The sequence below is a fragment of the Pseudonaja textilis genome, chromosome 3, assembly GCF_049901715.1.
Source record: "Pseudonaja textilis isolate UNSWEBS1 chromosome 3, rPseTex1.2, whole genome shotgun sequence".
In the NCBI taxonomy this organism is placed as follows: domain Eukaryota; kingdom Metazoa; phylum Chordata; class Lepidosauria; order Squamata; family Elapidae; genus Pseudonaja; species Pseudonaja textilis.
In genome coordinates this window covers 15949007-15972216 of record NC_141992.1, presented here as the reverse complement: position 1 = coordinate 15972216, position 23210 = coordinate 15949007, and the positions used below count along the sequence as shown (strand labels likewise).

The 23210-nt window shown below is 40.6% G+C and overlaps 1 protein-coding gene across 1 annotated transcript; it reads right to left on the bottom strand.

Moving 5' to 3' along the window:
• Positions 1–4825: 4825 nt before the first annotated feature.
• Positions 4826–9469, bottom strand: LOC148126011 (uncharacterized). Its single transcript, XM_087928669.1, has 2 exons — positions 8831–9469; positions 4826–5133 (listed from the first exon to the last, which is right to left on the bottom strand). Exons 1-2 carry the CDS (start codon positions 9353–9355, stop codon positions 4861–4863), a joined length of 798 nt encoding a protein of 265 aa, XP_087784795.1. The 5' UTR covers positions 9356–9469; the 3' UTR covers positions 4826–4860.
• Positions 9470–23210: the final 13741 nt, after the last annotated feature.

Sequence of the window (23210 nt, the reverse complement as noted above, 5' to 3'; positions counted from 1 at the left end):
AAAGCCACCTCTCCTTAACTTAAAACACAAATGTTCATCTCTTGCCTTTCACACCCAGGTGGTAACATTTATTTATGTATTTGGTAAATTTATATAGCTGCCTATCTCACTATGACTCTGAGCTATGTATACAGTTAAAAACACAAGACAATAGAATAAAATTACAAAAATCAATAAGAAAGAAAACAACAAAAAATGAAGGGGAAAAAAAGAAACAATCTGTGGAAGAATGTGGTCAATTTTTCTAGCAATACGGCTAGTTTGCAGGTTCCATATCCATGTTAGCAAACTAAAAATTGTAGATCTATCATCTGCACCTCTATAACTGTCTGGTTTGGTTCTGCAACCCAACAGGACAGACACAGATTTCAGAGGATAATTAGGACTACAGAAAAAACAATTACTACCAACTGCCTTCAATTGAGGACCTGTATACTACACAAGTCAAAAAGAGGGCTGTGAAAATATTTACAAACCCCTCACATCCCAGACATAAACTGTTTCACCTCCTTCCCTCAAAACGATGCTATAGAGCACTGCACACCAGAACAACTAGACACAAGACCAGTTTTTTCCCGACAGCCATCACTCTGCTAAAAAAATAATTCCCTCAACATTGTCCAACTATTTACAAAGTCTGCACTACTATTACTGTTAATCTTCTCATCACTCCTTATCACCAATCTCCTCCCACTTGTGATTGTATGGCTGTAACTTTGTCACTTGTATCCTTACGATTTATATTGACTGTTTCCTAGTGTGATTTGATTGCTTATTGTACCCTATGATTATCATTAAATATTGTACCTTATGATTTTTGACTCTTGACAAATATATCTTTCATGTACACCAGTGGTAGTCAATCTGGTCCCTACCGTCCACTAGTGGGCATTCCAGCTTTCATGGTGGGCAGTAGGGGTTTTGCCCCCTACTTTATAAATCAACATTACTATGGAACTGGTGAGCGGTTAGATAAAATTTTACTATTAACAGAGATACGAAAGTGGGCGGTAGGTATAAAAAGGCTGACTACCCCTGATGAACACTGAGAGCATTTGCACCAAGCATTTGTGTGTCCAATCACACTTGGCCAATAAAGAGTTCAATTCAATTCAATTCTGCTCTACTCTATTCTATTTTCTATTCTAGATCCAGGTGGCCTTAAGACCCGGATAGACGACAAAGTCATGTCTTTAGACTGTTCCAGATGGGTTTGGAGCTAATCTGATTTCAGGGGAAATGATGTTCTAAGAGCAAGGGTATCCAATCTTGGCAACTTTAAGACCTGTGGAGTTCCATTTCCAGAATTCCTCAGCCAGCCATGCTTCACCCAGCAGAGTGGATCCTGCGGTCCCAACAATATAGGGACTAAGGGAGAGACCACCAGTATTTGAGGGACTGCCACAAAGAAGAGGAGGTCAAATTATTCTCCAAACACCAGAGGGCAGGACAAGAAACAAGTGACTGATTGTAAATCAAGGATTTCCTATATAACATTTGCCTGCAATTTTTGCACAGAAGATTGAAATTCATTTAGTAAATATTTTTCTTCCTGTATCTTTTTCTTTCCTTTCCTTTTCAAACTTTGTAATTCTTTTTTACTCTCTTCAGTCTTTTTGATTTATGTTTGCATTACCTTTTAATAATGTCAAATGTTTCAAGAAAATGTACTTTAAAAACAAAACACCAAACCACTAGAATGAAATAAGCTTGGTCAATTAAACATTCATTTTGACTGGTTTTTCATGACATTGTTGATATGGCACTGCAATATTTGCTAGTAAGGAAATGTTCATTTGATTGTCACAGGTTTTTTATTGGTGCTTATTTTCATTGCTTCCATTGTTTAAGAAGTCTTGGGAGAACTGTGACAATTCTTTACGCACAAAGTTGGCCTAAACAGATTTATCATAAGTAAATAATTCCATAAACATAATCCCTGCCTTCTTATATTGCCTATTTGTGAGCAGTTCACATTACTCAAAATTGCAAGATGGATGGCTGTATAAATTGTTATGACAAGTCAAAGGCAGATGGATTACGCTTTAGATGGATTTTCGTCTTATTAAGACAAGCACCATCTTGACTTTCTGAATCCCCCACAGATGTTCCTGGATTTAGTGATGTTGTGTGTTGTATCTGAAAGGTAAACTGTTTTACAGCTGCATTCTTTAACAGCCCTTTATTAAATGTTCTCCTAAGTGATGCTAGATTTTGCTTGTAAAATTCAATTACTTATATGTGTTACTTATGCTTGTCAAAGCCCTTTAAAAGGACTACTTCAAAATGACAATTCAGGTATGAGTATGCTAAAAAAAAAACCCATCGGACATCAGGATTAGGCCAATGCACTAAGTAATCACTGAAAAACCTCTCCACAATTTTATTTCTTCAGTAATTTTTCATTCATTTTCCAATAAACTATTTCTGCTGCATGCCTATTCTTTAAAAAACCTGTTATACTTAAAACAATTCTGAATGCATTTTCTTCTTTTATTTGTTTATACCGAGTTAGAACAAAGCTCATAAAGTGAGTTCATTCATTTTTCATACTTGCCTGCTACATCTTCGGCCTGTTTAGCGCAACCTAAACAACCTCTTGATTCTGCACAGATCTGAATACCAGACGTGGAACTGGGGAGGTCTAAGTTCATATTTCTATTTAGCATCTGATTTTGACATAAAAGCATCTAATCCCCCTTACCTTCCATTTGAGCTGTGCTATCCGCCAATCCTTGAAATGGCAAGATATTATTCTGGCAAGAAAAATGCTGTCTCACCACTGAACCTTATCTTGTCTCTCCTGTCTATCCCAAGTTACTCCGGGGCAGTGTTTCTAACCTTGGCAAGGTTAACCTGTATGGACTTCGATTCCCAGAATTCCTAACTTAGCTGGGAGTTGAAATCCAGATATCTAAAAATTGCTAAGGTTTAAGAAACCCTACTCTAGGGCTTGAGTTTCCTTGCAGGTGAATGGGTGACAACTAAAGGTATTTTATAAAACTTGAGGCTGCCCTTGGTACAGCCTTGGAAGGAGAAAAATATTGCAACCCTGAACAGTTAAGGAGATTTGCGTTTGTCTCACTTGTGGGCAGGGGATGAATTAAAAGCAGCATTGTGGGAACATGCCTGAGAAAAGACGCTGGCAGGCTATGTACTTTGTACAGAGTTTGTATTACTGTGATGAAGAAAGATTCTCAATCTTAACTACACCATAGAGCAATTACAAGAGGAGAGGAAAAGAACTAGTTCCCTCTAAGACAGGGGGTATCAAACTCAAGGCCCAGGGACCAGATCTGGCTCTCAAGGTACTTAGATCTGGCCCGCGGGACGCCCTGGAAACAGCAAAGGACTGGCCCACGGTGCCTCTGCCAGTGAAAATGGAGTAGGCAGCCCTCCCAAACTCTGTTTTCACTGGCAGAAGGTTACAGGAGGCTGTTGCAGCTGAAAACGGAGCTTCGAAACTCATTTTTGTTGGCAGAACGCTCGGGCCACCACAGGTGCCCCCAACACGAATGATGTTGAGGTGGCCACATCCCTGCAGTCAAACACAATCCTGATGCAGCCCTCAATGAAATCGAGTTTGACACCCCCTGTCAAAGGTATCAGACTGAAAATCAGGAGACTGGGAGTTCGAGTCCTGCCTTAGGCATGAAAGCCAACTGGGTGACTTTGGGCCAATCCCCAGGAGACGGTGAGTTTTAGTCTCTTCTTTGGCCAGCTGGGTGACTTTGGGGCAATCATTTCTTTTCAGCCCATTTCACCTCACAGAGTTGTGGTTGTGGGGAAAATAGGAAGAGGAAGAAGCATTAGATACATTCAACACTTTGACATTATTTACAAAAACAATAAACGCAAGCTAAAAAAAATCTAAAATAAAAATAAAAGGAAGAAATGAAACCATATATGCAGGCTTTTGCTTCTTAGAAGGATGGCACACAAACATAACAAATCATAAACAAATATCAAGAGTTGAAGAAGAAGAATGAGAACTGCCCTAGAGGACAGCTGTACCCTAAGTAGATAGATCAAGACTTCTTATTCAAGGCAATAAACTAAACAATTAACCTAATACACTACCAAAAGATTGGTCATTGTTTGAGTTTCTTATGACCTTGGTAAGTTACAAATAAAAGAAAGCATTCTGTAGTATGGATTTTCCTACACATGAGCTCCAATAATTCATATTTCTATAGTTTTATTGAGTAGTCAATTGACCGTATTATCAACACTCTTAACAGTAAAAACATGAATTCAGGCTGAGTTACCTACACATAGATAATTACAGGTAGTCCTCAAGTTACAAGCACATTTGAGCCCAAAATTTATGTTGCTATATGAAACATTTGTCAAGTGAGTTTGCCCTGTTTTATGACTTTTCTTCCCACAGTTGTTAAGTGAATCATTGCATTTGCTAAATCAGTAACATGGTTGTTCACTGAACCTGGCTTCCTCATTGACTTTGCCGGACAGAAGGTTGCAAAAGGGGACCGCATGACCTTGGGACACAGCAATGGTCATAAATATGAACCGGTTGCCAAAAGTCTGAATTTTGATCACGTGACCCTGGGGAAACACTGCAATGGCCGTTAAGTGTGAAAAATGCTCCTAAGTCTCTTTTTTCAATGCCGTTGTAACTTTGAACGGTCCCTAAAAGAAACTGTTGTAAGTCGAAGACTACCTGTGTGGGTAGATGAATTAAAAGACAAGTTAAGGAGGAGGAGGAGCAAACATTGTTAAGAACTTCTCTGCTGATTGGAGTGAAAGTCCACCTACTTTCCTAACAACAGCTTGCAGCCTGCTGCTGATGTCAGTATTCTTCAAGGAACTGGAAGTTCTTCCCTTTACAACCATAGGTATCTAAAAATAAAACTGTGCAAGTGATTTTATACCTTTCCCTTGCTGGACTATGCCCTCCTGGATTTCTGAAGAAACGTCACCGTTGATTGCAACAGGAGGTTGGGATACACAGTCCTTGCTCGGGGTTTTATTTTCAGAATTGTGCAATCGTGTGGCTCCATTTGGAATATCTGCTGCTTCGGAGTCAGGCAGAGAGATAATCCTTCCCTCTTCAGCTACAAGGAGCTGCTGGTCCCTGACTCCACCTCCAGATCTTTTTTCTTCTCTATCAACCTGTGTTTAAAGGAGCAATATATGTGCATGAAACCAATCCAATTTCAATGGGGGCAGCATCCATGACCAAAAAGATAATTTCTTATACTGTATCATTTAGAAGTTATTCCAATGATATTTTTTTTTGCTTTATTTGTTTAATAAAACACAACAAAGGGAAGGTGAAAGAGAAAATAAACAATAATAAAGAGAGAGAGAAAGGAAGAAAAAAAACTACACAACAAATAGAAAATTCTCATCTCTTTCTTGGTATATTTACGACTTATTACTCAGTAGCCATTACAATGAACCCCCTCAAAAAGGAACTTATCATCTGGTTTTGAAATTCTGACATCTGCCCCCCACAGTCATATGGTCCACATTTTGGATTCTGGGTAAAATAATTATGACCGTTTGCAGCACCTTGAGGTCACCTGGTTACAATTTACTATGTTTTTGCCTATAGATTATTGTAAAAATCTTTATATGGTACATTTCTAATGGGAAAAGCCTCATCTTAAAGTAAGTGGCGCATTGATTAGAATGCAGTATTTACTGTAGGCTACTTCTGCTGACTGCCGGCTGCCTGAAATTTGGTAGATCGAATCTCACCAGGCTCAAGGTTGACTTAGCCTTCCGAGGTGGGTAAAATGAGGACCCAGATTATTGGGCGCAATAGGCTGATTCTGTAAACCAGTTAGAGAGGGCTGTGTAAGCACCGTGAAGCGGTATATAAGTCTAAATGCTATTGCTAAGTGCTATTCAAAAACAGAAGCCAGATGTTCCACCACTAATAATGTTCTCCCAAAAGAGAATGGGACATCTTGCCACAGCTAACTCACCATGGACAACTTGGTGCAGGACAACTCTCCATGGGCAATTCACCGCGAGACTACTCATTACGGGACAATTTAACAATTCTATTTAATTATTTAAAATAAATAAAAAATATTTTAATTTTTGCCATTCATATTTCATCCTGTCCCTTCTTTTGCATCCTTTCTTTAATGATTCCATTCCACCTTTTCTTTGATATTAGTGTAACTTTTGTCCTGCAGTGAGTTGGCCATGGCGAGTTAGCCGTGGCGAATTGTCATAGACCCCTCCCAAATATCCCATTGATCATCCACTCTCCCCTGAAATTTTCAGAGGAGTCAGTTCTGTTTTGGTGATGTATTTTAAAATTTATATACTTGGTTCTGTTCTTTCAGCCATGGAAATTTTTAGCAGATATGGATAATAAATCTTTCAATGAATACCTGGCGACTGTGTAATATAAACAGAAACTTATTTAAATCTGAATTTTCTACTGCTGAAGACATTTATTCCTTGCTGCAATCAGGAGACAAAGCCTTTGCAATAATTCTTCAACCTTATTTGTTCCATCAGGAATGCAGAAAAGAAGTGTCTGTTTGCTGGTGGGTGGCATCACTTCCACAAACATTTCACATCTGTTCACTGCTTGCAAGATACCAGACTTAAATTTATAGACTTCATGCTCTTTTACGAAAATGTCAGAGCGATTTGTATTAAGAATACTCATGCTGGGTTCACTGGACATCTATATCAAGGGCTATGCAGTGATCTGATTCAGAAGGGACACTGGCATTTGGAGCACCCTCGCCTCCTTAAATCAAATCTGTTTTTTCTTGGGACAGACCCCCAAGATTTCAAGGACAGGAGCAGCTTCTGTAAAGACTTGCTGATGGGTGCCATGTGAATATCCTTGTGTGCACTGAATTTCCTTTTCCCCTTCAGATCTGTATTGTTGCTCCTCTTACAGTTTCTTTATGCAAATTGTTTTATTTATATCACTCTACCGCCGTGATGGTGAACCTGCGGCACACGAGCTATCATCCCAGTGCAGGTTCACTGCGCATGCGCAAGTGCTTCCTGACAGCCAGCTGACTGTCGGGTATCTGCTGCGCATGCGCAGGGTGAATGTGGGAGATGTGCATGAATGTGCAGGGAGGTGGGGAAGTGCAGGGGGTTCATGCGCATGGAAATGGGGGAGTGCAGGGAGTGCATTGCATTATGGTGCAGGCACACTTTCGGCACACAACAACAAAAAGGTTATCCATCACTGCCCTGATGCATAGCAAAACCAATCAGATTACCCCATTCTTTGCACCTTAAGGACAAAGCTCAGATACTCAGATCTGCAATTTGCCAGAACCACCACCATAAGATTTTTTTTTCAGATCTATATATTGAAGTTTAATGCATTTGTGAACCTCATGAGATGCATAGTGTCTACTATCACGCTAATATTGCTCTCTCTCACTTCGACAGAAAAAAAAGATAAACATAAAAAAAGCATACTTTCTTGCTTAACAACAGAAATTCTGGTCCTAGGTGCTCTGAGCTTGAAGACATTTTATTACCCAAACTATGTAACATCATCAGTGCTGGTACGGAGTGAGATTTGCTCTCAGTTTATTTTCTAATGGCATACCTCAGGGGTGTCAAACTCATGGGGTACTTCGATGTGGCCCACAGGGCCCCCTGGACACAGTGAAGGATTGGCCCAGTGTCTCTGCCAGTGAAAACGGAGCTCTGGAGGGCTGCAGGAGGCTGTTGCAGCCAAAAACGGAGCTCAGGAGCCCATTTTCACTGGCAGAGCGCTCAGGCCATCATAGGTGTCCCCAACACAAGTGACGTTGCGCTGGCCAGGCGCACCCTGGCCCAGGTTCTCCCTAGCACCCCAATGTCAAACACAACCCTGATGCGGCCCTCAATGAAATCACATTTGACACCCCGGGCTTACCCTGTCAATGTTGGTGAGGGTAGCCTTAGAGGTTCTTTGGTTGGGCTTGTTTGACAGTTCCTTGATTGGAGTATTGTCTACTTGATTGTTGGTCTGATAATCTTGGAATTAATCTATGCTCATCTGGATGCTGAGTGCTGGTGGGGAGGAGTTTCAATCTTTTTGTTCCCATTCTGGCTTGCTAATCGTCTCTTTTGTGTAGTATATAGACAATTGTTTATGCCTACGTGTCTATTGATGGTAATTTGTCAGAGTGCCAGGCTTCTAAAAATTTCCTAGTATTTTTAGATTTGGCTTGGTCAGTTTCCCAAATGAAGCTATTAAAACTGTCCATATGTTGTGAAACTATAAACTGGGAGCAGAACCCATTCCTTACTAGCCCTGATCAGGAGTGGGCTTCAAAATTTTTAGGAACGGGTTCTTTGCCCGGTTGCTGGGTGGGCGTGGCCATGGTGGGCAGGGCCTAGTCAGCCTCCTGTTCAACACAGGAGGCTCTGGAGGCTTTTCTCGAGCCTCCGGGAGGGCGAAAATGGCCTCCCCGGGTTCCAGAGACTCTCATTTCTGGCCTTCCCAAACTTCCAGGAGGCCCGTTTTTCACCCTCCCCGAGCCTCCGTGTGTGCCCTGCACTTATCTGCAGCCAAAACAGGCCGTGTGGAGACTCCTGGGACAGGCGGGGCGGGCAGGGCCAGCCAGGAGTGGGATTTGGGGGTTGTCCGAAATGCACAGAATCTTAGCTAGGGGTTCTCCCAAACCCCTGTGAACCCCTATCAGCCCACCCCTGGCCCTGGGTTACCTAGTTGGTGTAATGAAACATCTGCAAGAAAACAACCAAGTTCAGAGAGCACCAAGGACCCCTTATTTCAACCCTGAGCTACATTCTTCTTTGTTGCTACCAATTATTATCATAAATTGAGACCCAAGTGTGATGAATAATCAAGAGCAAAAGTTACCTGAAGCCCAGGAATATTTGGATCCCTCTCAATTGACCATCTCCCCTCATGAAGTCCTGGTGTTTCATTTGGACCGTTGATCACTTCTACCTCGTGGAGTGCATAAATGTCTTCTGGCAAACTTATGGCCAAGACTTTCCCTGGTTTCTCTTGAATGTCTATGCTATCTGGCATTCTCACCAACGAGTGGGTGAAGTCTGCCTCCCTTTGTAACATAGTGTGCAGCTCCACTGGGTGATCAATTAAACAAGCCCCCTGGATATTATCTTTCTCTGTTTTCAAATGCACGGTCTTCAGCAAAATGAGGTTCTTCTCGCCTTCTGAAGATGATGGGGGCCATTTATCAACTTCTTTCAGCAATTTCTTGAACAAGATGGAATGGACATCTTCGATCTTCTCTGGATAGTTACCGCTACCCCCTTGTCCAAAGGATATGTTTTCCCTTTGCATTTTGTTCTGGACACTTTCGTCATTTTTGATTTGAATGATATGCTCCTCAGATTCTGTGTCCTCCTGGTGATCCATTGTGGTCTTTAAAAAAAGGACTGGAAGAACCCCAAAGGAAAGATTTAGGGGGAGGTAATATTTTCCTAGAAGTACAGTACCACCCTCCCTGCCCCACTTAGCTAGTTTTAGTTTCATTTTAAGAATCAAAACAATAAATGAATGGGAAGCTGGAGCCTCTAACATTCTCCTTATTTACATGGATGGCTTTGAGTCCCATATTCACTGGAAAAAAATTCCCAGAAAATGAAATTAAGTGGCTGTAAGTAATGCTATGCTTTGCTCACAAATGAACCTTGCAAAAGTGACTTAAAATAGTCAAGAACACAGCAAGAAGTGATGGAGTAGATGAGCAGGTAACTTTCAGATAAATGATCTGCTGACCATACTAATTATCATAGACACGTTATGAACCAACATGCCATCCAAATGTCGACCATTACATATCTACCAGATCTGAATTGCAAATATCCAGTCAAACCAGGCAAAGAGTTATAGTTTTCTCTTTACTTCTATTTTGTGATTGTCCACAATTCTATCCCCATATTTGGTAAACTTAGTAGAGGGACCAGTAAGAAAAATTTCAATAGCATACTAGGACTGGGCCATTTTTCAACACGGACTCATTGATGGCGCAATGATTAGGATGCAGTATTGCAGGTTGACTCTGCCCACTGCCAGGAGTTCGATCCTGACTGGCTTAAGGTTGACTCAGCCTTCTGTCCTTCCGAGGTTGGTAAAATGAGGACCCAGATTGTTAAGGGCAATATGCTGACTCTGTAAACTGCTTAGAGAGGCCTATAAAGCACTATGAAGCAGTATATAAGTCTAAGTGCTATTGCTATCATCTAGGTTCTAACCTTGGGTCAGGATGGTATTTTGTTTTTTTAATCCTTTAGAGCTTTTAAAAGGAAACGATAAACGATAAAATCTAAAATCGTATCTCCCTGTTTTTTGTCCTCCTTTGGCAACCCTCCAAACTAAATGAAGTTCTTGGCTATAAAAGTGCACTTTCTATTTTAACCTCAGGGACAAACACTTTACAAGGCATAATTTATGTACTGTACAGTAACATTAAAAATCTTCCTCATCCACCCGAAACAGCTGTCGGGGAAAGTAAAATTTATTTTCCTTTTCCTACAAAAACTCAAAAGCATAACATCGCTTGTCCTGATTTGCCAGCAAAACTCAAACATCAAGGTTAATTATTAAGAATTTGATCTTTTTTTTAAAAAAAGAGGCCCAATTCCTAATTTTTACTGTCTCTAGCACAACTTACACTTTAATTCCGTCTCATATTTTAGAAAGGTCAAATTAGGTTCTCAACATTAATTGATCTCACATGCTGGCAACACACATTCATTTTTTAAACTGGATTATCTCTAAAGCTGTAGGAGTCCTTGTGATCTTTGCTCTGTCTAATCCTCAAACTCGCACTTCTTTTTTTCAATTATGTTCTTTTAATTGCTTTGGCTGCCTACGGAAAATTAAAAGGAGAAAAAAATCGCTAGAGGGCGAACAGTTTTTTTAAAAATATGTATTTCATTTGATTAAGATTTTACTATGCCCCTAACATAGCCTGCTTTAATACCACCAGAAACTCCCCTGATTATTATTCCTCTATGTTCAGTAAGCCGAGAACCGAGTTTTTTTTTTCAGTTTCTCAAATTCAATAACATACTTTAATTTCTCTATTTTTGTTTATACCCGGTTTTCAAATTATTTTGAATTTTCAATCTTCCAGATTTGAATGAACCCGATGTGAAGCAATTGATTCCACCGGACTTTAAACATGCCTTCATGGCGCCTTAAAATTCATTTCTAATGAAATCGGGCGAACTTTCGAAATAAATAGCGCGCACGTTTAGACATCCGTGGGAAATTCCTATTTTAACTCGGTTCCTGAATGACCACGCCAGGGCATCCAGAGTTTCCGCGCACCGGGCAGTATTTCACAGTATTTACTCGGAAGAAATACCTAATGGATTACTCCTCTTAATCCCCGTGAATACTTACTGTGGAAAAATACTGAGATTTACTTCCAAGCAATTAGGCATAGAAAACTCCCCACCTCAAATCCTCTGCCCTTCTGCCTGAATCCCTTACTTCCCGACTTTTCCTACAATTTCCAGATTTTCCCCTCCCTCCAAAGCCACAAATTAACTTCGCATAGATCTACCCCCATCCCCCCAATTTTTATTCTGATCACTTCCCGCCTCCAATCTGAAGGATGCCAGCGGAGCCCCCTCCATCCTGAAAGCACACACACACACAAAAAAGACCCACAATTTCTCTTCTTCTTCCAGCATGGCGAATTGTCTGTGCAGAAACCCGAGGCTTCTTCCCACCCTCCCAAGCGTTGCAAGCAAACGTTGCAATCTGGCTTGTTCGGGATGCAGTCCGGTCTGTTGTACGTTTCTTGGAGAATGGGTCCCTCCAATCCCGTGAGTGTATGTGTGTACAGCGCTGAAAGATAAAGGAAGCTTAGATGTGTCCACCAATGTGTAAATGGGTGTGTAAATCGGGGTTCACTCCTGTGCAAAACTACCTGGAAATTTCATTCATCTCTGTGGAGGAAACATTCACAGACTGGAACTGTCTGTGTGCTGCTTACTCACAAGTAAGCAATTGGCATTGTCCAGCTAAAATCCTGAACAAATATCAGTCATGGGTTCATTCAAAATTTTATTAGGAAGTTACCTTCTAAGCTAGTGGGACAATTATCACAGAAAGCAAACGACCTAGCATATTTTGAGCCTAAACGGGAAGCAAAAGGTTTTGATACCAAGGGGTGGTGAGGATTTGTTGGTTCTTCAAAGAAATTGCCTTTCTTCATCATTAGAACTTCATTCCAAGGTGCACAGACATGTCTCTTGTGGCAGTGTGTTTAATGGGAAGTGCAATTACATTCACTATGGATCCAGGGATAATTTTTCTCTGCAAAGAAAACTCAGGACGAACCCGGATCACTGTGTTGATTTTCAGGCATGCCAGTGGAAAGGGGAACTCCACAACAGCTGCAGCTTGTGGAAATCCTATGGGCCTAGATGCTTCAAAAGATAAGATTGAAAATTTGCACATCTTTACAGTCATAAAAGAGTGGGCGTGTTTATTATAGCCAGATCTTTTTATAATATCCTTCCTGCTTTGTAAATATGGCCACTTAAACCTTGCCCCCAATGGTGACAACAGGAAGGTAGAATAATATCGTATTCCCAACCAGGATCATCTCACTGTGTGTTCTGGGACAGAAGTCAAGGCTGTGGCACACCCTGAATTCTGTGGGAACTTGCAGTGGTTTTTGTGAAAGACTAACAAAGAGAGGGGGTGGGGATCGCTAGTCCAGTCACTTTTCAGTCACTGTAACTTTGCATCTTGAATCACAGGTTCTGGGATTTTTTTTTTTAACTAACAGGTTCTGCAGCCTGGAAAAGTTTGAGCACCTCTGCTCTAGAGCACATTTGACGTCTCAGTCTTACGGAGCTACTTGTTAGAAAGCAACACTTCCCTGCTTCCACCAGCAATTATAGATAGTTTGCTATGAGTTACTGAAATACCAGGAATATTGCAACATTTGTAGATGTAGAAATGGCTGTCAGGAATGTCCTACAAAACTGAGCGGTTTTCACCATTCTTAGGCAATCTAATATCCTGGTATTATTCCTCTTCTGGATTGCCTCCAATTGCATTGGCTCACCAGGGCAAAGGATTTCTTTTCCTCTAACTTTGTCCTTTTGTCCCCCCCAGCATTGTGTTGTGGTCCCTTAACCCAGCATTAATGTTTCCAGGAAAGTTTGGGATGTGAACTAAATTCTAGGCTGCCAAAATGACTAATGTTAAAGCATATTTGCTTCTATAGTCCTGCTCTCCTGCCTTAAGTATATCTTTTAGGGAAGGGGTGTCAAACTCAAGGCCCGCAGGCTGGATCTGGCTCGTCAGGTGCTTAGCTCTGGTTCGCGGGGCTGCTCTGGAAACAGCGAAGGTCCAGCCCACAGTGCCTCTGCCAGCGAAAATGGAGCTCAGTGGGGCTGCGTGTGGCCCTTGCAAGCTCCATTTTTGGCCACAACAGCTTCCTGCAGCCCTCTGTCAGCAAAAACAGAGCTCGGGGGAGGGTAAGTTTTCTCTGGTAGAGGTTCGTAGGAGGCTGTTGTGGCCAAAAACTGAGCTCAGAAGCCTGTTTTCACTGGCAGAGCACTTGGGCCGTAGATGCTTTCAACACGAGTGACCATGCCTACCCTGGCCATGTTGGTCAAGCTGGCCACTCCCATCCTGGCCAGGCCAACCCCGGCCCCCTGAGGTCAAACACAACTCTGATGCGGCCCTCAATGAAATCAAGTTTGACACCCCTGTTTAAGGGCCATGTTGGCTGAGGAGTTCTGGGAATTGAATTGCACACACACCTTAAACTTGCCAAGCTTGAGAAAGACTATTTGGTGTCACTGTACCCACTGAGCAACTATGATTAGCCTCTACATCATTCTCTTTTACAATATTTCTGCAGCATTCTTAGCCTATGAGCAATCTGGTGTTTGTGAAAGCATATACAGTGCAATAGTTGTTTTCCATTAGTCCATGTTCTAGAGTCAGCAATTGCAAAAACAACACCATTTGTAAAACCTTTGGCTCTATTTCTGAGTGACTCCACTTCAAAGCTATTTCTGTTCTTGCTGCAATTCCCATTGGTATTTTATATATTCTCCACAAAACCTTCCTTTTTCTTCTGTTCACTGATAACTGATGAACACCGCTAAATCAATCAGAGACCGACTTAACTATAGAAGTGGGGCCAAATGGGTAAACCACAATCTTTTAACAAACTAGAGAACCTCTTCTGAACAAGATTGACCAAAATCAGTTATGTAGTTTCCTGCCCTTTTAAGGTAGATCCCAACCAGCAACTATTCTTTTTCACTGTACATCTTTCCTTGGATATAGTCATATAAAATAATCCTCACTAACCTAGAGTTCACTGACCATATCACCTGCCTGACGCTTCGTTTTATTTTCTCTTTATAACCCGGTTATTTATCTTTTCAGAATTTGCTAAGAGTTCAAAATTACATATAGTAAAGGAGAAAAAGGATAGATATCCGTGCCTTATACCCTTACATATTGAAAAACATGTGGAAAAGGTTCCATTCATTATAGTATTTGCTTTTTATTGTTGATATATAACTTCTATCCTGGGTTTTAAATTCTTCTCTGGGATTCATTTTATTTAGAACCTTTGAAAAAAAATAACCATTCCAAGTTATCAAAAGCTTTTTCTGCATCTAAAAATATTGCTGCTGCCTTCTTTGTCTTAATCTGGATATATTCTGATTATTGGTGGGATTCAAAATTTTTTACTACCGTTCTGTGGGCACGGCTTGAGGGGGCATGGCTTGGTGGGTGTGGCAGGGGAAGGATACTGGAAAATCCCATTCCCTCCACACCCCACTAACCTGCTTTCCAGTTCCGTTCTCCTGTGCAGGGCAACAAAAGAAGATTCAGCCAATCAACTGGGACTCGGGAGACAGAGAATAGATGGGGGGGAGCCAGTCAGAGGTGGTATTTGCCAGTTCTCTGAACTACTCAAAATTTCCGCTACTGGTTCTCCAGAACTGGTCAGAACCCGCTGAATACCACCTCTGATTCTGATGCATTTATGATAAATCTGTTGTCTAACATCTTCCTCTCTGGAATATAGTCTGTCTGATCTCCTTGGGTAAATCTAGGAATGCATTTCCTTATACATTTAGTCAGTATAGTGGTAAATATCCTGTAATCAATATTCAGTAGAGAAATTATTTAATCTGTCATTCCTTTCTTCTGTATTAAGATGATATATACGTCTTGGGCACTGTTTCGGTTGTTTGAATTTCATTCATTATCTTTACTAGCCATTCCATCAATTTGTCTTCTAACTTTTGTAATATTGGGCCTTTGGCCCATCTGGGCTTATTGCCTTCATAATTTTATTTTTTAATGCCTTGACTGAAAATTTGTTTTATGCTCCACTGGTTATTTTCCTTCTCCCTGTCAGGATGAAAGTTTATTGCTCCCCAACTTGTAGTTAGCACATTAGGTAATTAAGGAAATCAGTTTCCCAAATGAGCAATTGATAATGCATTTAGTTTGTTGGTCCTGCTATTCCTTGGAAGGATTATTGTGTAATATGGTTTATGTATAAGCAAGGGCTTACTGGGATATTATCAACCCTTATATACTCAAAATCAGGTAACCTAGAGGGAAGATTTATTTGTGTTATGCTGACTTGCATTTGGTAATTAGTGATTATAGGACAATAGAACTTTAGAAGTATCCAATATTTACCTTTGTAGTCACAGTAGAATAACAAGCCTGGAATGTACCTGAAGGATTTCAGTGCTTTACCCCTGGTCTAAACAATGTCTGCTATAACTTCACCATTAGAGCCGCGGTGATACAGTGCTTAGAATGCAAACACTGCAGGCTACTTCTCCTGACTGCCAGCTGCCTACAATTTGGCAGTTCGATTCTCACCAGCCCAAATGAGGACCTAGAATGTTGGGGGAAACATGCTGACTCTGTAAACCGCTTAGGGAAGGCTGTAAAGCATTGTAAAGCGGTATAAATATTGACTATCAGAAGGTATAGTTTTTTTCTACATGTTAATCAAAGTCTTTCTGAATCGAAATTAACTGTGGTGATCAATTCAATGGTAATCAGGAAGATTAGCTAGATTAGATTAGATTAGCAGCTAGAAGATAGTATCACCCTGCCCTCCAGCTGTTACAAGCCCATTTTTTATTGTTGAAAATTTAAGACTTCTTCAAACCTTTTGCTGCCTTTAAACTGTCTCCACATTTTCCCAAGCATTGACATGGTAGCCCTGTGCAAACTTAACATAAAGTAAGGTTTTAACTAAGCAAGGCTAGCATTAAAGATAAGATATATGCGATGAGATCACAGTTTATTGAAACTATCCAGGAAAAAGAGCTTTGAGTAAAGCTAGAAAATACAGTCATATCAGCTCAGTGTGGAGAATGAATGAGGAAAAAATCCCCTAAAAATAAAATAGCTGATATCATGAAACCTTCACTTTTGATAATGCGAAAAAGCAAATGAGACAATTGAATTTATTTTCAGGCAGATCTATTTCACATTTTTTACCATAGATGTAAATATAAGTAGCTTGATTTGGATCAACCTGTGATAGGTACAGATGTTTTGGAGGTGGTGGGCATATTTGAAATGTTGCAAGAATGTTGTGGGAACTCTTCAGAAAAGGCGGCCGCGGGGAAGCTTCCTGTTTCATAAAATTGCTGCTGTTGTACGTATAACAAATGACTCGCACCAGCAAACAATTCCATGATGTTGTTCTCGAGCGTGCCCTGGTTGCTGTCTTCCACAACAGCTTGCAACTTGCTGTTGGATTTGGTTTTTTTAAATTATTTTATTTTAACTGGACAGTTAAACACAGTTCCTAAGAACATGCAATGTGGTAGTTAGCCATAATTTTTTATATTTTCTAAATTGCCTATATCCTCTTAAAATTATGCCAGAGATTAATTAGTGCTTTATTTGGCAACCTACCAGAGGAAAATCTCCAGCAAAAAAAAAAAAAAAAGATTGTGGAATATTTTAATTCTTTAATATAGGATTTGTTTATACCAAATGCTTGTTTTACAATTACAGGCTTGAGCTTTCTCCCTCCTTGCAAATAGAAGTATCTATAAGGAAGAAACAGAATATATTTTAACATGGGATATGTTTTATCAAAGGTTGGACCAAAGAAGTAGAAATTAGAGAAGGAAAGATTACTGAAATAAATAAATAAATGAAGTTTTAAAAAAATGATAAAAAGTATATTGCGGTATTTTAACTATGGATATTGTTATAATTACTATTTTTATTACTAGTCTATTAATACTCTGTATAAACAAACTGATCCAGACAATACACTGTTTATTAAGCACCTATGCATTTTAAAGAAGAAAAAAATGTATAAATAAAAATCATAAAAAAGAAGTATCTTTTATAGCCTTCCTTCCTTCCTTCCTTCCTTCCTTCCTTCCTTCCTTCCTTCCTTCCTTCCTTCCTTCCTTCCTTCCTTCCATATACTTCTCTCCTCCACTCAGAAAGTTAACATATTTATCTGCCAGTCAAAAAAGAAGGGGAAGGAACTCCCCAAAAACTACTCCTGCAAATAATACCGCAAACACTTGGAATTGTGTTCTGTGCTCGTGTTTATTATGTATGTAAGTTCAAAGTGTGGGAATTCCAGTGCTCTAATTTTCTTTGTTTTGACCTTTCCTCGATGCAAGTAACCCCTTTACAGCAACCTGCAATTTCTTTTATCCTTCCTTGCTTTCGTGGGCTTAGATTTTATCAAACACGTTTGGTCTTGGTGCCATCAAAGACATGCCACGTTGCTTCCCAGTTTTCATCGTTTAGTTTTGAAAACGTAACAAAAGTCTCTAGAAAGTCATCATGAAGACATATTTGAGATTCGTCAGTCATTGATCTTCTTGGGTTAAAAGCCGATCAAGAGTTTTAAACTGCCCAGTGATATGCATGAGGCTAGACATTTTTTTCCCCTGATTTGCAGCAATCTAATGGATTTATCCTGCCCAGTAATATAGCAATTTAAATTCCAAGAAAAGAAGCCTTTGTATGTAGGTCAATGCTGGAGTGCATGCTTTGCATGCAAAAAGGCCAGCTTCATCAAATAGGACTGAAAAAGTAACCAGTTCCAGAGAGATCCTGCTAATTGTTGTCGAAAGCACTGTGCCAGATGAATCAATGGACAAACTCAAGAGAAGATAGATTTGTTTTTTCTACAAACTAGGACTGGGGGAACTCTAATTCCAGTTCTTTCAGCAAGCTTTATTAATCAAACATTTAATGATTTACAGGATCCAATCTGAGTCAATCACCTGGACCAGAGGTTTTGTCTTCCAAATTTTCCAAATTTGCTGGTGCCCATCCTTTGGGAACTTCTCTGTCTGCTTTGCACTGTTCTGTGTGTAGTATTTATATGGTGCCATTGTGTGTAGCTTTTTAGATGTAGATTGGGGTGTTGATGGCTGACTATTAAATTGTTGACTGTTGTTTCCTTGTGCTGCCAAGCTCCCATCTCTTAAGGTTAAACGGTTAAGGGGGTAAACCAGAACTCCTGTTGATTGACAAGGGGCCTGTTTCAGAGGTGATATTCAGCAGGTTCTGACCAGTTCTGGAGAACCGGTAGTGGAAATTTTGAGTAGTTCAGAGAACCGGCAAATACCACCTCTGACTGGAGATTTTATAGTATCCTTCCCCTGCTATGCCCACCAAGCCACACCCATAGAACCGGTAGTAAAAAAAATTGAAACTTAACCACTAGCCTGTTTCCTCGGCTTTAATCGCTTCCCTGGCTGTTTTTGTGCCTGCTCATCCAACAATCTTAGTAGCTGCCAATGTAATGATTTAACTCTCTCAGAATCTTGCTAGTTCTGTAGATTTTATATCTATCCTTTAATTGACACCAACCAAAACATTTGGAATTAATGTTAGCGTACTGTACCATACAGCCATCTTACTTTTAATATTTGTTATATTACTGAAATGTTTTGCAGATAAGTGAGCTGAATCCACAATAAGAAAAGTTGGATTTTTCAGCTTCCTAATTTCTGCACCGAAGAGCAATGTTTTCATGCTTTATAGTAAATGAGGCAATTGATTTTTTTTGAGTAATTTCAGTTTTGGCTATTTTGACAGGTAACAGTTTTCCAAGATTCTCTTAATGATATCTCTTAATGTGATGTAACAATCCTCTGATCACCTTTGGGCTAAATAATACAATTTATGACCACAATATAATCAAAAATTTCTCTTGCTAAGCAAGACAGTTGTGAGGTCAATTTTGCCCCATTTTACAACCTGTCTGGCCACAGTTGTAAATGAATCACTCAGTGGTGGGATTCAATTTTTTTTTTACTACCAGTTCTGTCGGTGTAGCTTGGTGGGCGTGGCAGAGGAAGGATACTGTAAAATCTCCAGTTAGATGTGGTATTTGCCGGTTTTCTGAACTACTCAAAATTTCCACTACCAGTTCTCCAGAACTGGTCAGAATTTGCTAAATACCATCTCTGAAATCACTGCAGCTGTTCAGTTACAAAAGGTGATCACATGACTTTGGGACATTGCAACAGTCATAAATACATGCCAGTTGCCACATGACTATGGAGGACACTGAAATTGTCCTAAGTGTGAAAAACAATCATAACTCACTTATTTCAATGCCATTGTAACTTCAAACAGTCAGTCACTAAGCAAATAGCAGTAGCAATTACACTTAGACTTATATATCGCTTTCCAGCCCTAAGTGTTGTGGTCTGCCAGCAGAGCCAGCAGCAAAGTCGGATGGTAGTGAGGAGGTTGGGGAGGAACCCAAGCCAGTCCCGGAGGCTGAGGAAGGCTCAGATGAGGGCTCTAATCAGAGGCAGAGATGAGGCCAGGGCAGGCTAACAGTCATCAGCTGCCTTCGGGCTCGGACAGCAGTGAGGAGGAGGAGCTTCTGGAACTGGTTCCCAGCCTGCGCATGCGCAGAGCTGCCAAAAGGAAGGCACAATTAAGAACTCAGGGTCAACATGGAGTAAGGCCACAGGTGGACGATGAATGGCCCCTCCCATCAGGATTAAAAGAGAAGCAAAAAGGGAAGGGGGCTTTTGCAGGAAACAACTTGCTTGTTCGTTCATTTGTCCATTCATTCCAGCCTTGTGAAGATTTGTCTGTATAACCCAGCCCTTCCCTGTCATCACTGGTTGTGGAATTTTACTGGGCAGCGTTCCAGGATTTATAAAGGTCTGAGCTAATTAGTATACCTTCGCGAGACTTTTGGCCAAGTCGTTGGCTGACTGTGAATGAAATAAATTCACATTAATGTAATAAAAGAGGTTTTTGCTGGGACTCAGAATTGACTTGGTGCTTTTTGGGCCTAGGCCTAGGACAGAATACTAAGTGGTTTACAGAGTCATTACTGACCTCGGAAAGATGGAAGGCTGAATCAACCTTGAGCCTGGTGAGATTTGAACTGTTGAACTGCTGGCAGCCAGCAGTCAGCAGAAGTAGACTGCAATGCTGCACTCTAGCCACTGCGCCACCGTGGCTCATGGTTGTAAGCTGAGGACTATCGGTAGTAATGAGGACCAGAATTTTTTTTTATCATTTCAGTTATGGCTGAGTAATGCTTTGAAGATGTTATATTGCTATAAGTCTCTTGGGGAGATGGCCACCATTTTTCCAATGCCAATGAAATGGTAGCAATGTCTCCTGTTTTCTGAAAATCTCTCAATGTAAACTTTAATTCAATAGGACATTATATCTTTTATTGGCGATCCTTGAAGGTCTATTTTGAACAGCAACCGTGTTTCAACCAGTACCTAGCCAAATGCATTTGGGGACTATGAAAGTGCTTTTCCCCTTATTGCCTCCCCCTGCCATTCAGTATTCCTACGGAATTGAGCATAGGTTGTTTATTGACACAATTACTTGCTCAATGGTTATTGACAGAGCATAAAGGAACCCGAGGAGATCAGGTTAAAGCTGCTTTAGTCCAGCTTCTGTTATTGTCCAGCAAGGGATGTACTCAAGAGTTATGTTGCCTCTGATCCTAGAGGTCACCATATCTAGCAGATGCTGATAACCTGTTTCCATGAATTGATGCAGTCTCTTCTAAAGTCATGTTAGTGGCCTTCACCCCATTTCTTGTTGGAAGGTCTTTAGTTCAGCTTTGCACCGTGTTAGTCAAATTCTGTACTTTAACTTTGACGATGAATTGTCCACAAGTTCAAACTCATTGGACAATTTCTAATATATAAGAAGAAATGGGGGAAACATCTGAGCATTTTGCATTATTCGATCCCTTTCTATCACTTCTCTCGTTAATAGCTTCTCCACTTTAAAAAGCCTCAAATATAGCCATCTTTCTATACCAGTGAGATAATCCCACCTTCTCACCATTAAGATTCATTTTTCCTTGCTCCCAAATTGCATTTAATTCTTTTTAAGAATAAGAATTCTTTTAGGACTGTTCTAAATACAAGGCTTGAGGCAGTCCGTTATGCAATTCTGTTGAGGCACAGTTATCTTTCTATTCACTCTGCACTTGCTGAACTTCTATACTTTGGCCTCCCTTCGGGGGAGAATATTGCTGCAAGTAAAACATTTTCAACACAGTTAAGACAGGCCTACATTTGTACCTTCATCATCGGCTTTGCTAATATAATGAAATCTTTGTTTGGTACAAATTTCAGTACGATCTGTACTATATTACATCTCCTTCCCCTGTAACAATGGTTCTGCTTATGTCTCCAACCCCTATGTGTGGAACTTCTCTTTTGTTCCACCTTATTTTCAAGATACTTTTGATTGGGGCATTGGGAAGGGGTGGTTTATAAAGGCAGGATGAGGTTTACATAAAAAGAATGGCCAGGCTTTAATTTCACAGCCACTGCTACTGTCCTGCAGATGTTGCCCCTTATTGTGAATGCTGTGCTGTCACACACAAACTATGGGACACAGGACCTGGTTGATGGTGTTGTGAAAAAAGTTGTCCAGATTATGCGCTTCAGTTGAGCGCATCTCAGTGGTGGTATTCAATTTTTTTTACTAGTGGTTCTGTGGGCATGGCTTAGTGGGCGTGGCAGGGGAAGGATGCTGTAAAATCCCCATTTCCACCCCACTCCAGGGAAATGATACTGTAAAATCCCCATTCCCTCCCACCACACTAACCTGTTTTCCAACTCCGTTCTCCTGTGCAGGGCAACAAAAGAAGACCCAGCCAATCAGCTGGGACTTGGGAGGCAGAGAATAGATGGGGGCGGGACCAGTCAGAGATGGTATTTGCCGGTTCTCCAAACTACTCAAAATTTCTGCTACCACTTCTCCAGAACCTATCAGAACTGGATGAATACCACCTCTGGTGCATCTGATCACTGCTCCATTAGATTCTGTTTCTCGAGTTTCTTTCATCCACTCACGTCTTTTTTTTTTTACCCTAATTTTTCTCCAGGCTTCCATGAAGATAGAGGGAAGGAAGAAAGAAAAATTTTGCTGTTTCTATGGGGAAGCACAGACCGATTTATGTTTATTTGCCTGATTTCTAAGAGCAGCGATTGCCACTTTCAGTTCTCCTGTTCTACAGAGGTCATGTGAAAAACAATCATGTCACTTTTTTCAGTAATTTTGAACAGTCACTAAATGATTAGTTGTAAGTCGAGGACTTATCTGAATTCCTTATCCTCTCTAGAACTCTTGCTAAAGAGTACATCTTGACCTCCTTACTTACTCCTCCTTTCCACCTTGTCTCGGGGACCATCTGCTGTTTGTGCTTGCTCAGCATACTTCCTTCAGGACAATGGACTATTCTGTCCACCATCATCCATGTTAGACTAGAATAGAATAACAGAGTTGGAAAGGACCTTGGAGGTCTTCTAGTCCAATCCCCTGCTTAGGCAGGAAACCCTGTAGCATTTCAGGCAAATTATTGTCCAACCTCTTCTTAAAAACTTCCAGCGTTGGAGCATTTACAACTTCTGGAGGCAAGTTGTTCCGCTGATTAATTGTTCTGACTGTCAGGAAATGTCCTTAGTTCTAAGTTGCTTCTCTCCTTGATTAGTTTCCATCCATTGCTTCTTGTCCTGCCCTCAGGTGCTTTGGAGAATAGCTTGACTTTCTCACATGAAAGGTAGCAGTTTGATTTACATCTCAGGTAGGAAAATATTTGGGGCCATTTTTTCTAGAAATGAATTATTGTCTCTATTTGGGGAGGGGGGAACAGGAAAGGAAGGAAATAGTTGAATCTACTGAGATCTAGACTGCAAGAGGACAGGGCAACTTGGTATCCTGAAAAAACGGAAGACGTATCCAAAGC

Coding starts and splice junctions, on each gene's coding strand:
- LOC148126011 (XM_087928669.1), bottom strand. CDS start 9,355: ATGGATCACCAGGAGGACACAGAATCTGAGGAGCATATCATTCAAATC. Junction 5,134..8,830: donor CAAATATTCCTGGGCTTCAG/GTAACTTTTGCT, acceptor CTTTAAACACAG/GTTGATAGAGAAGAAAAAAG.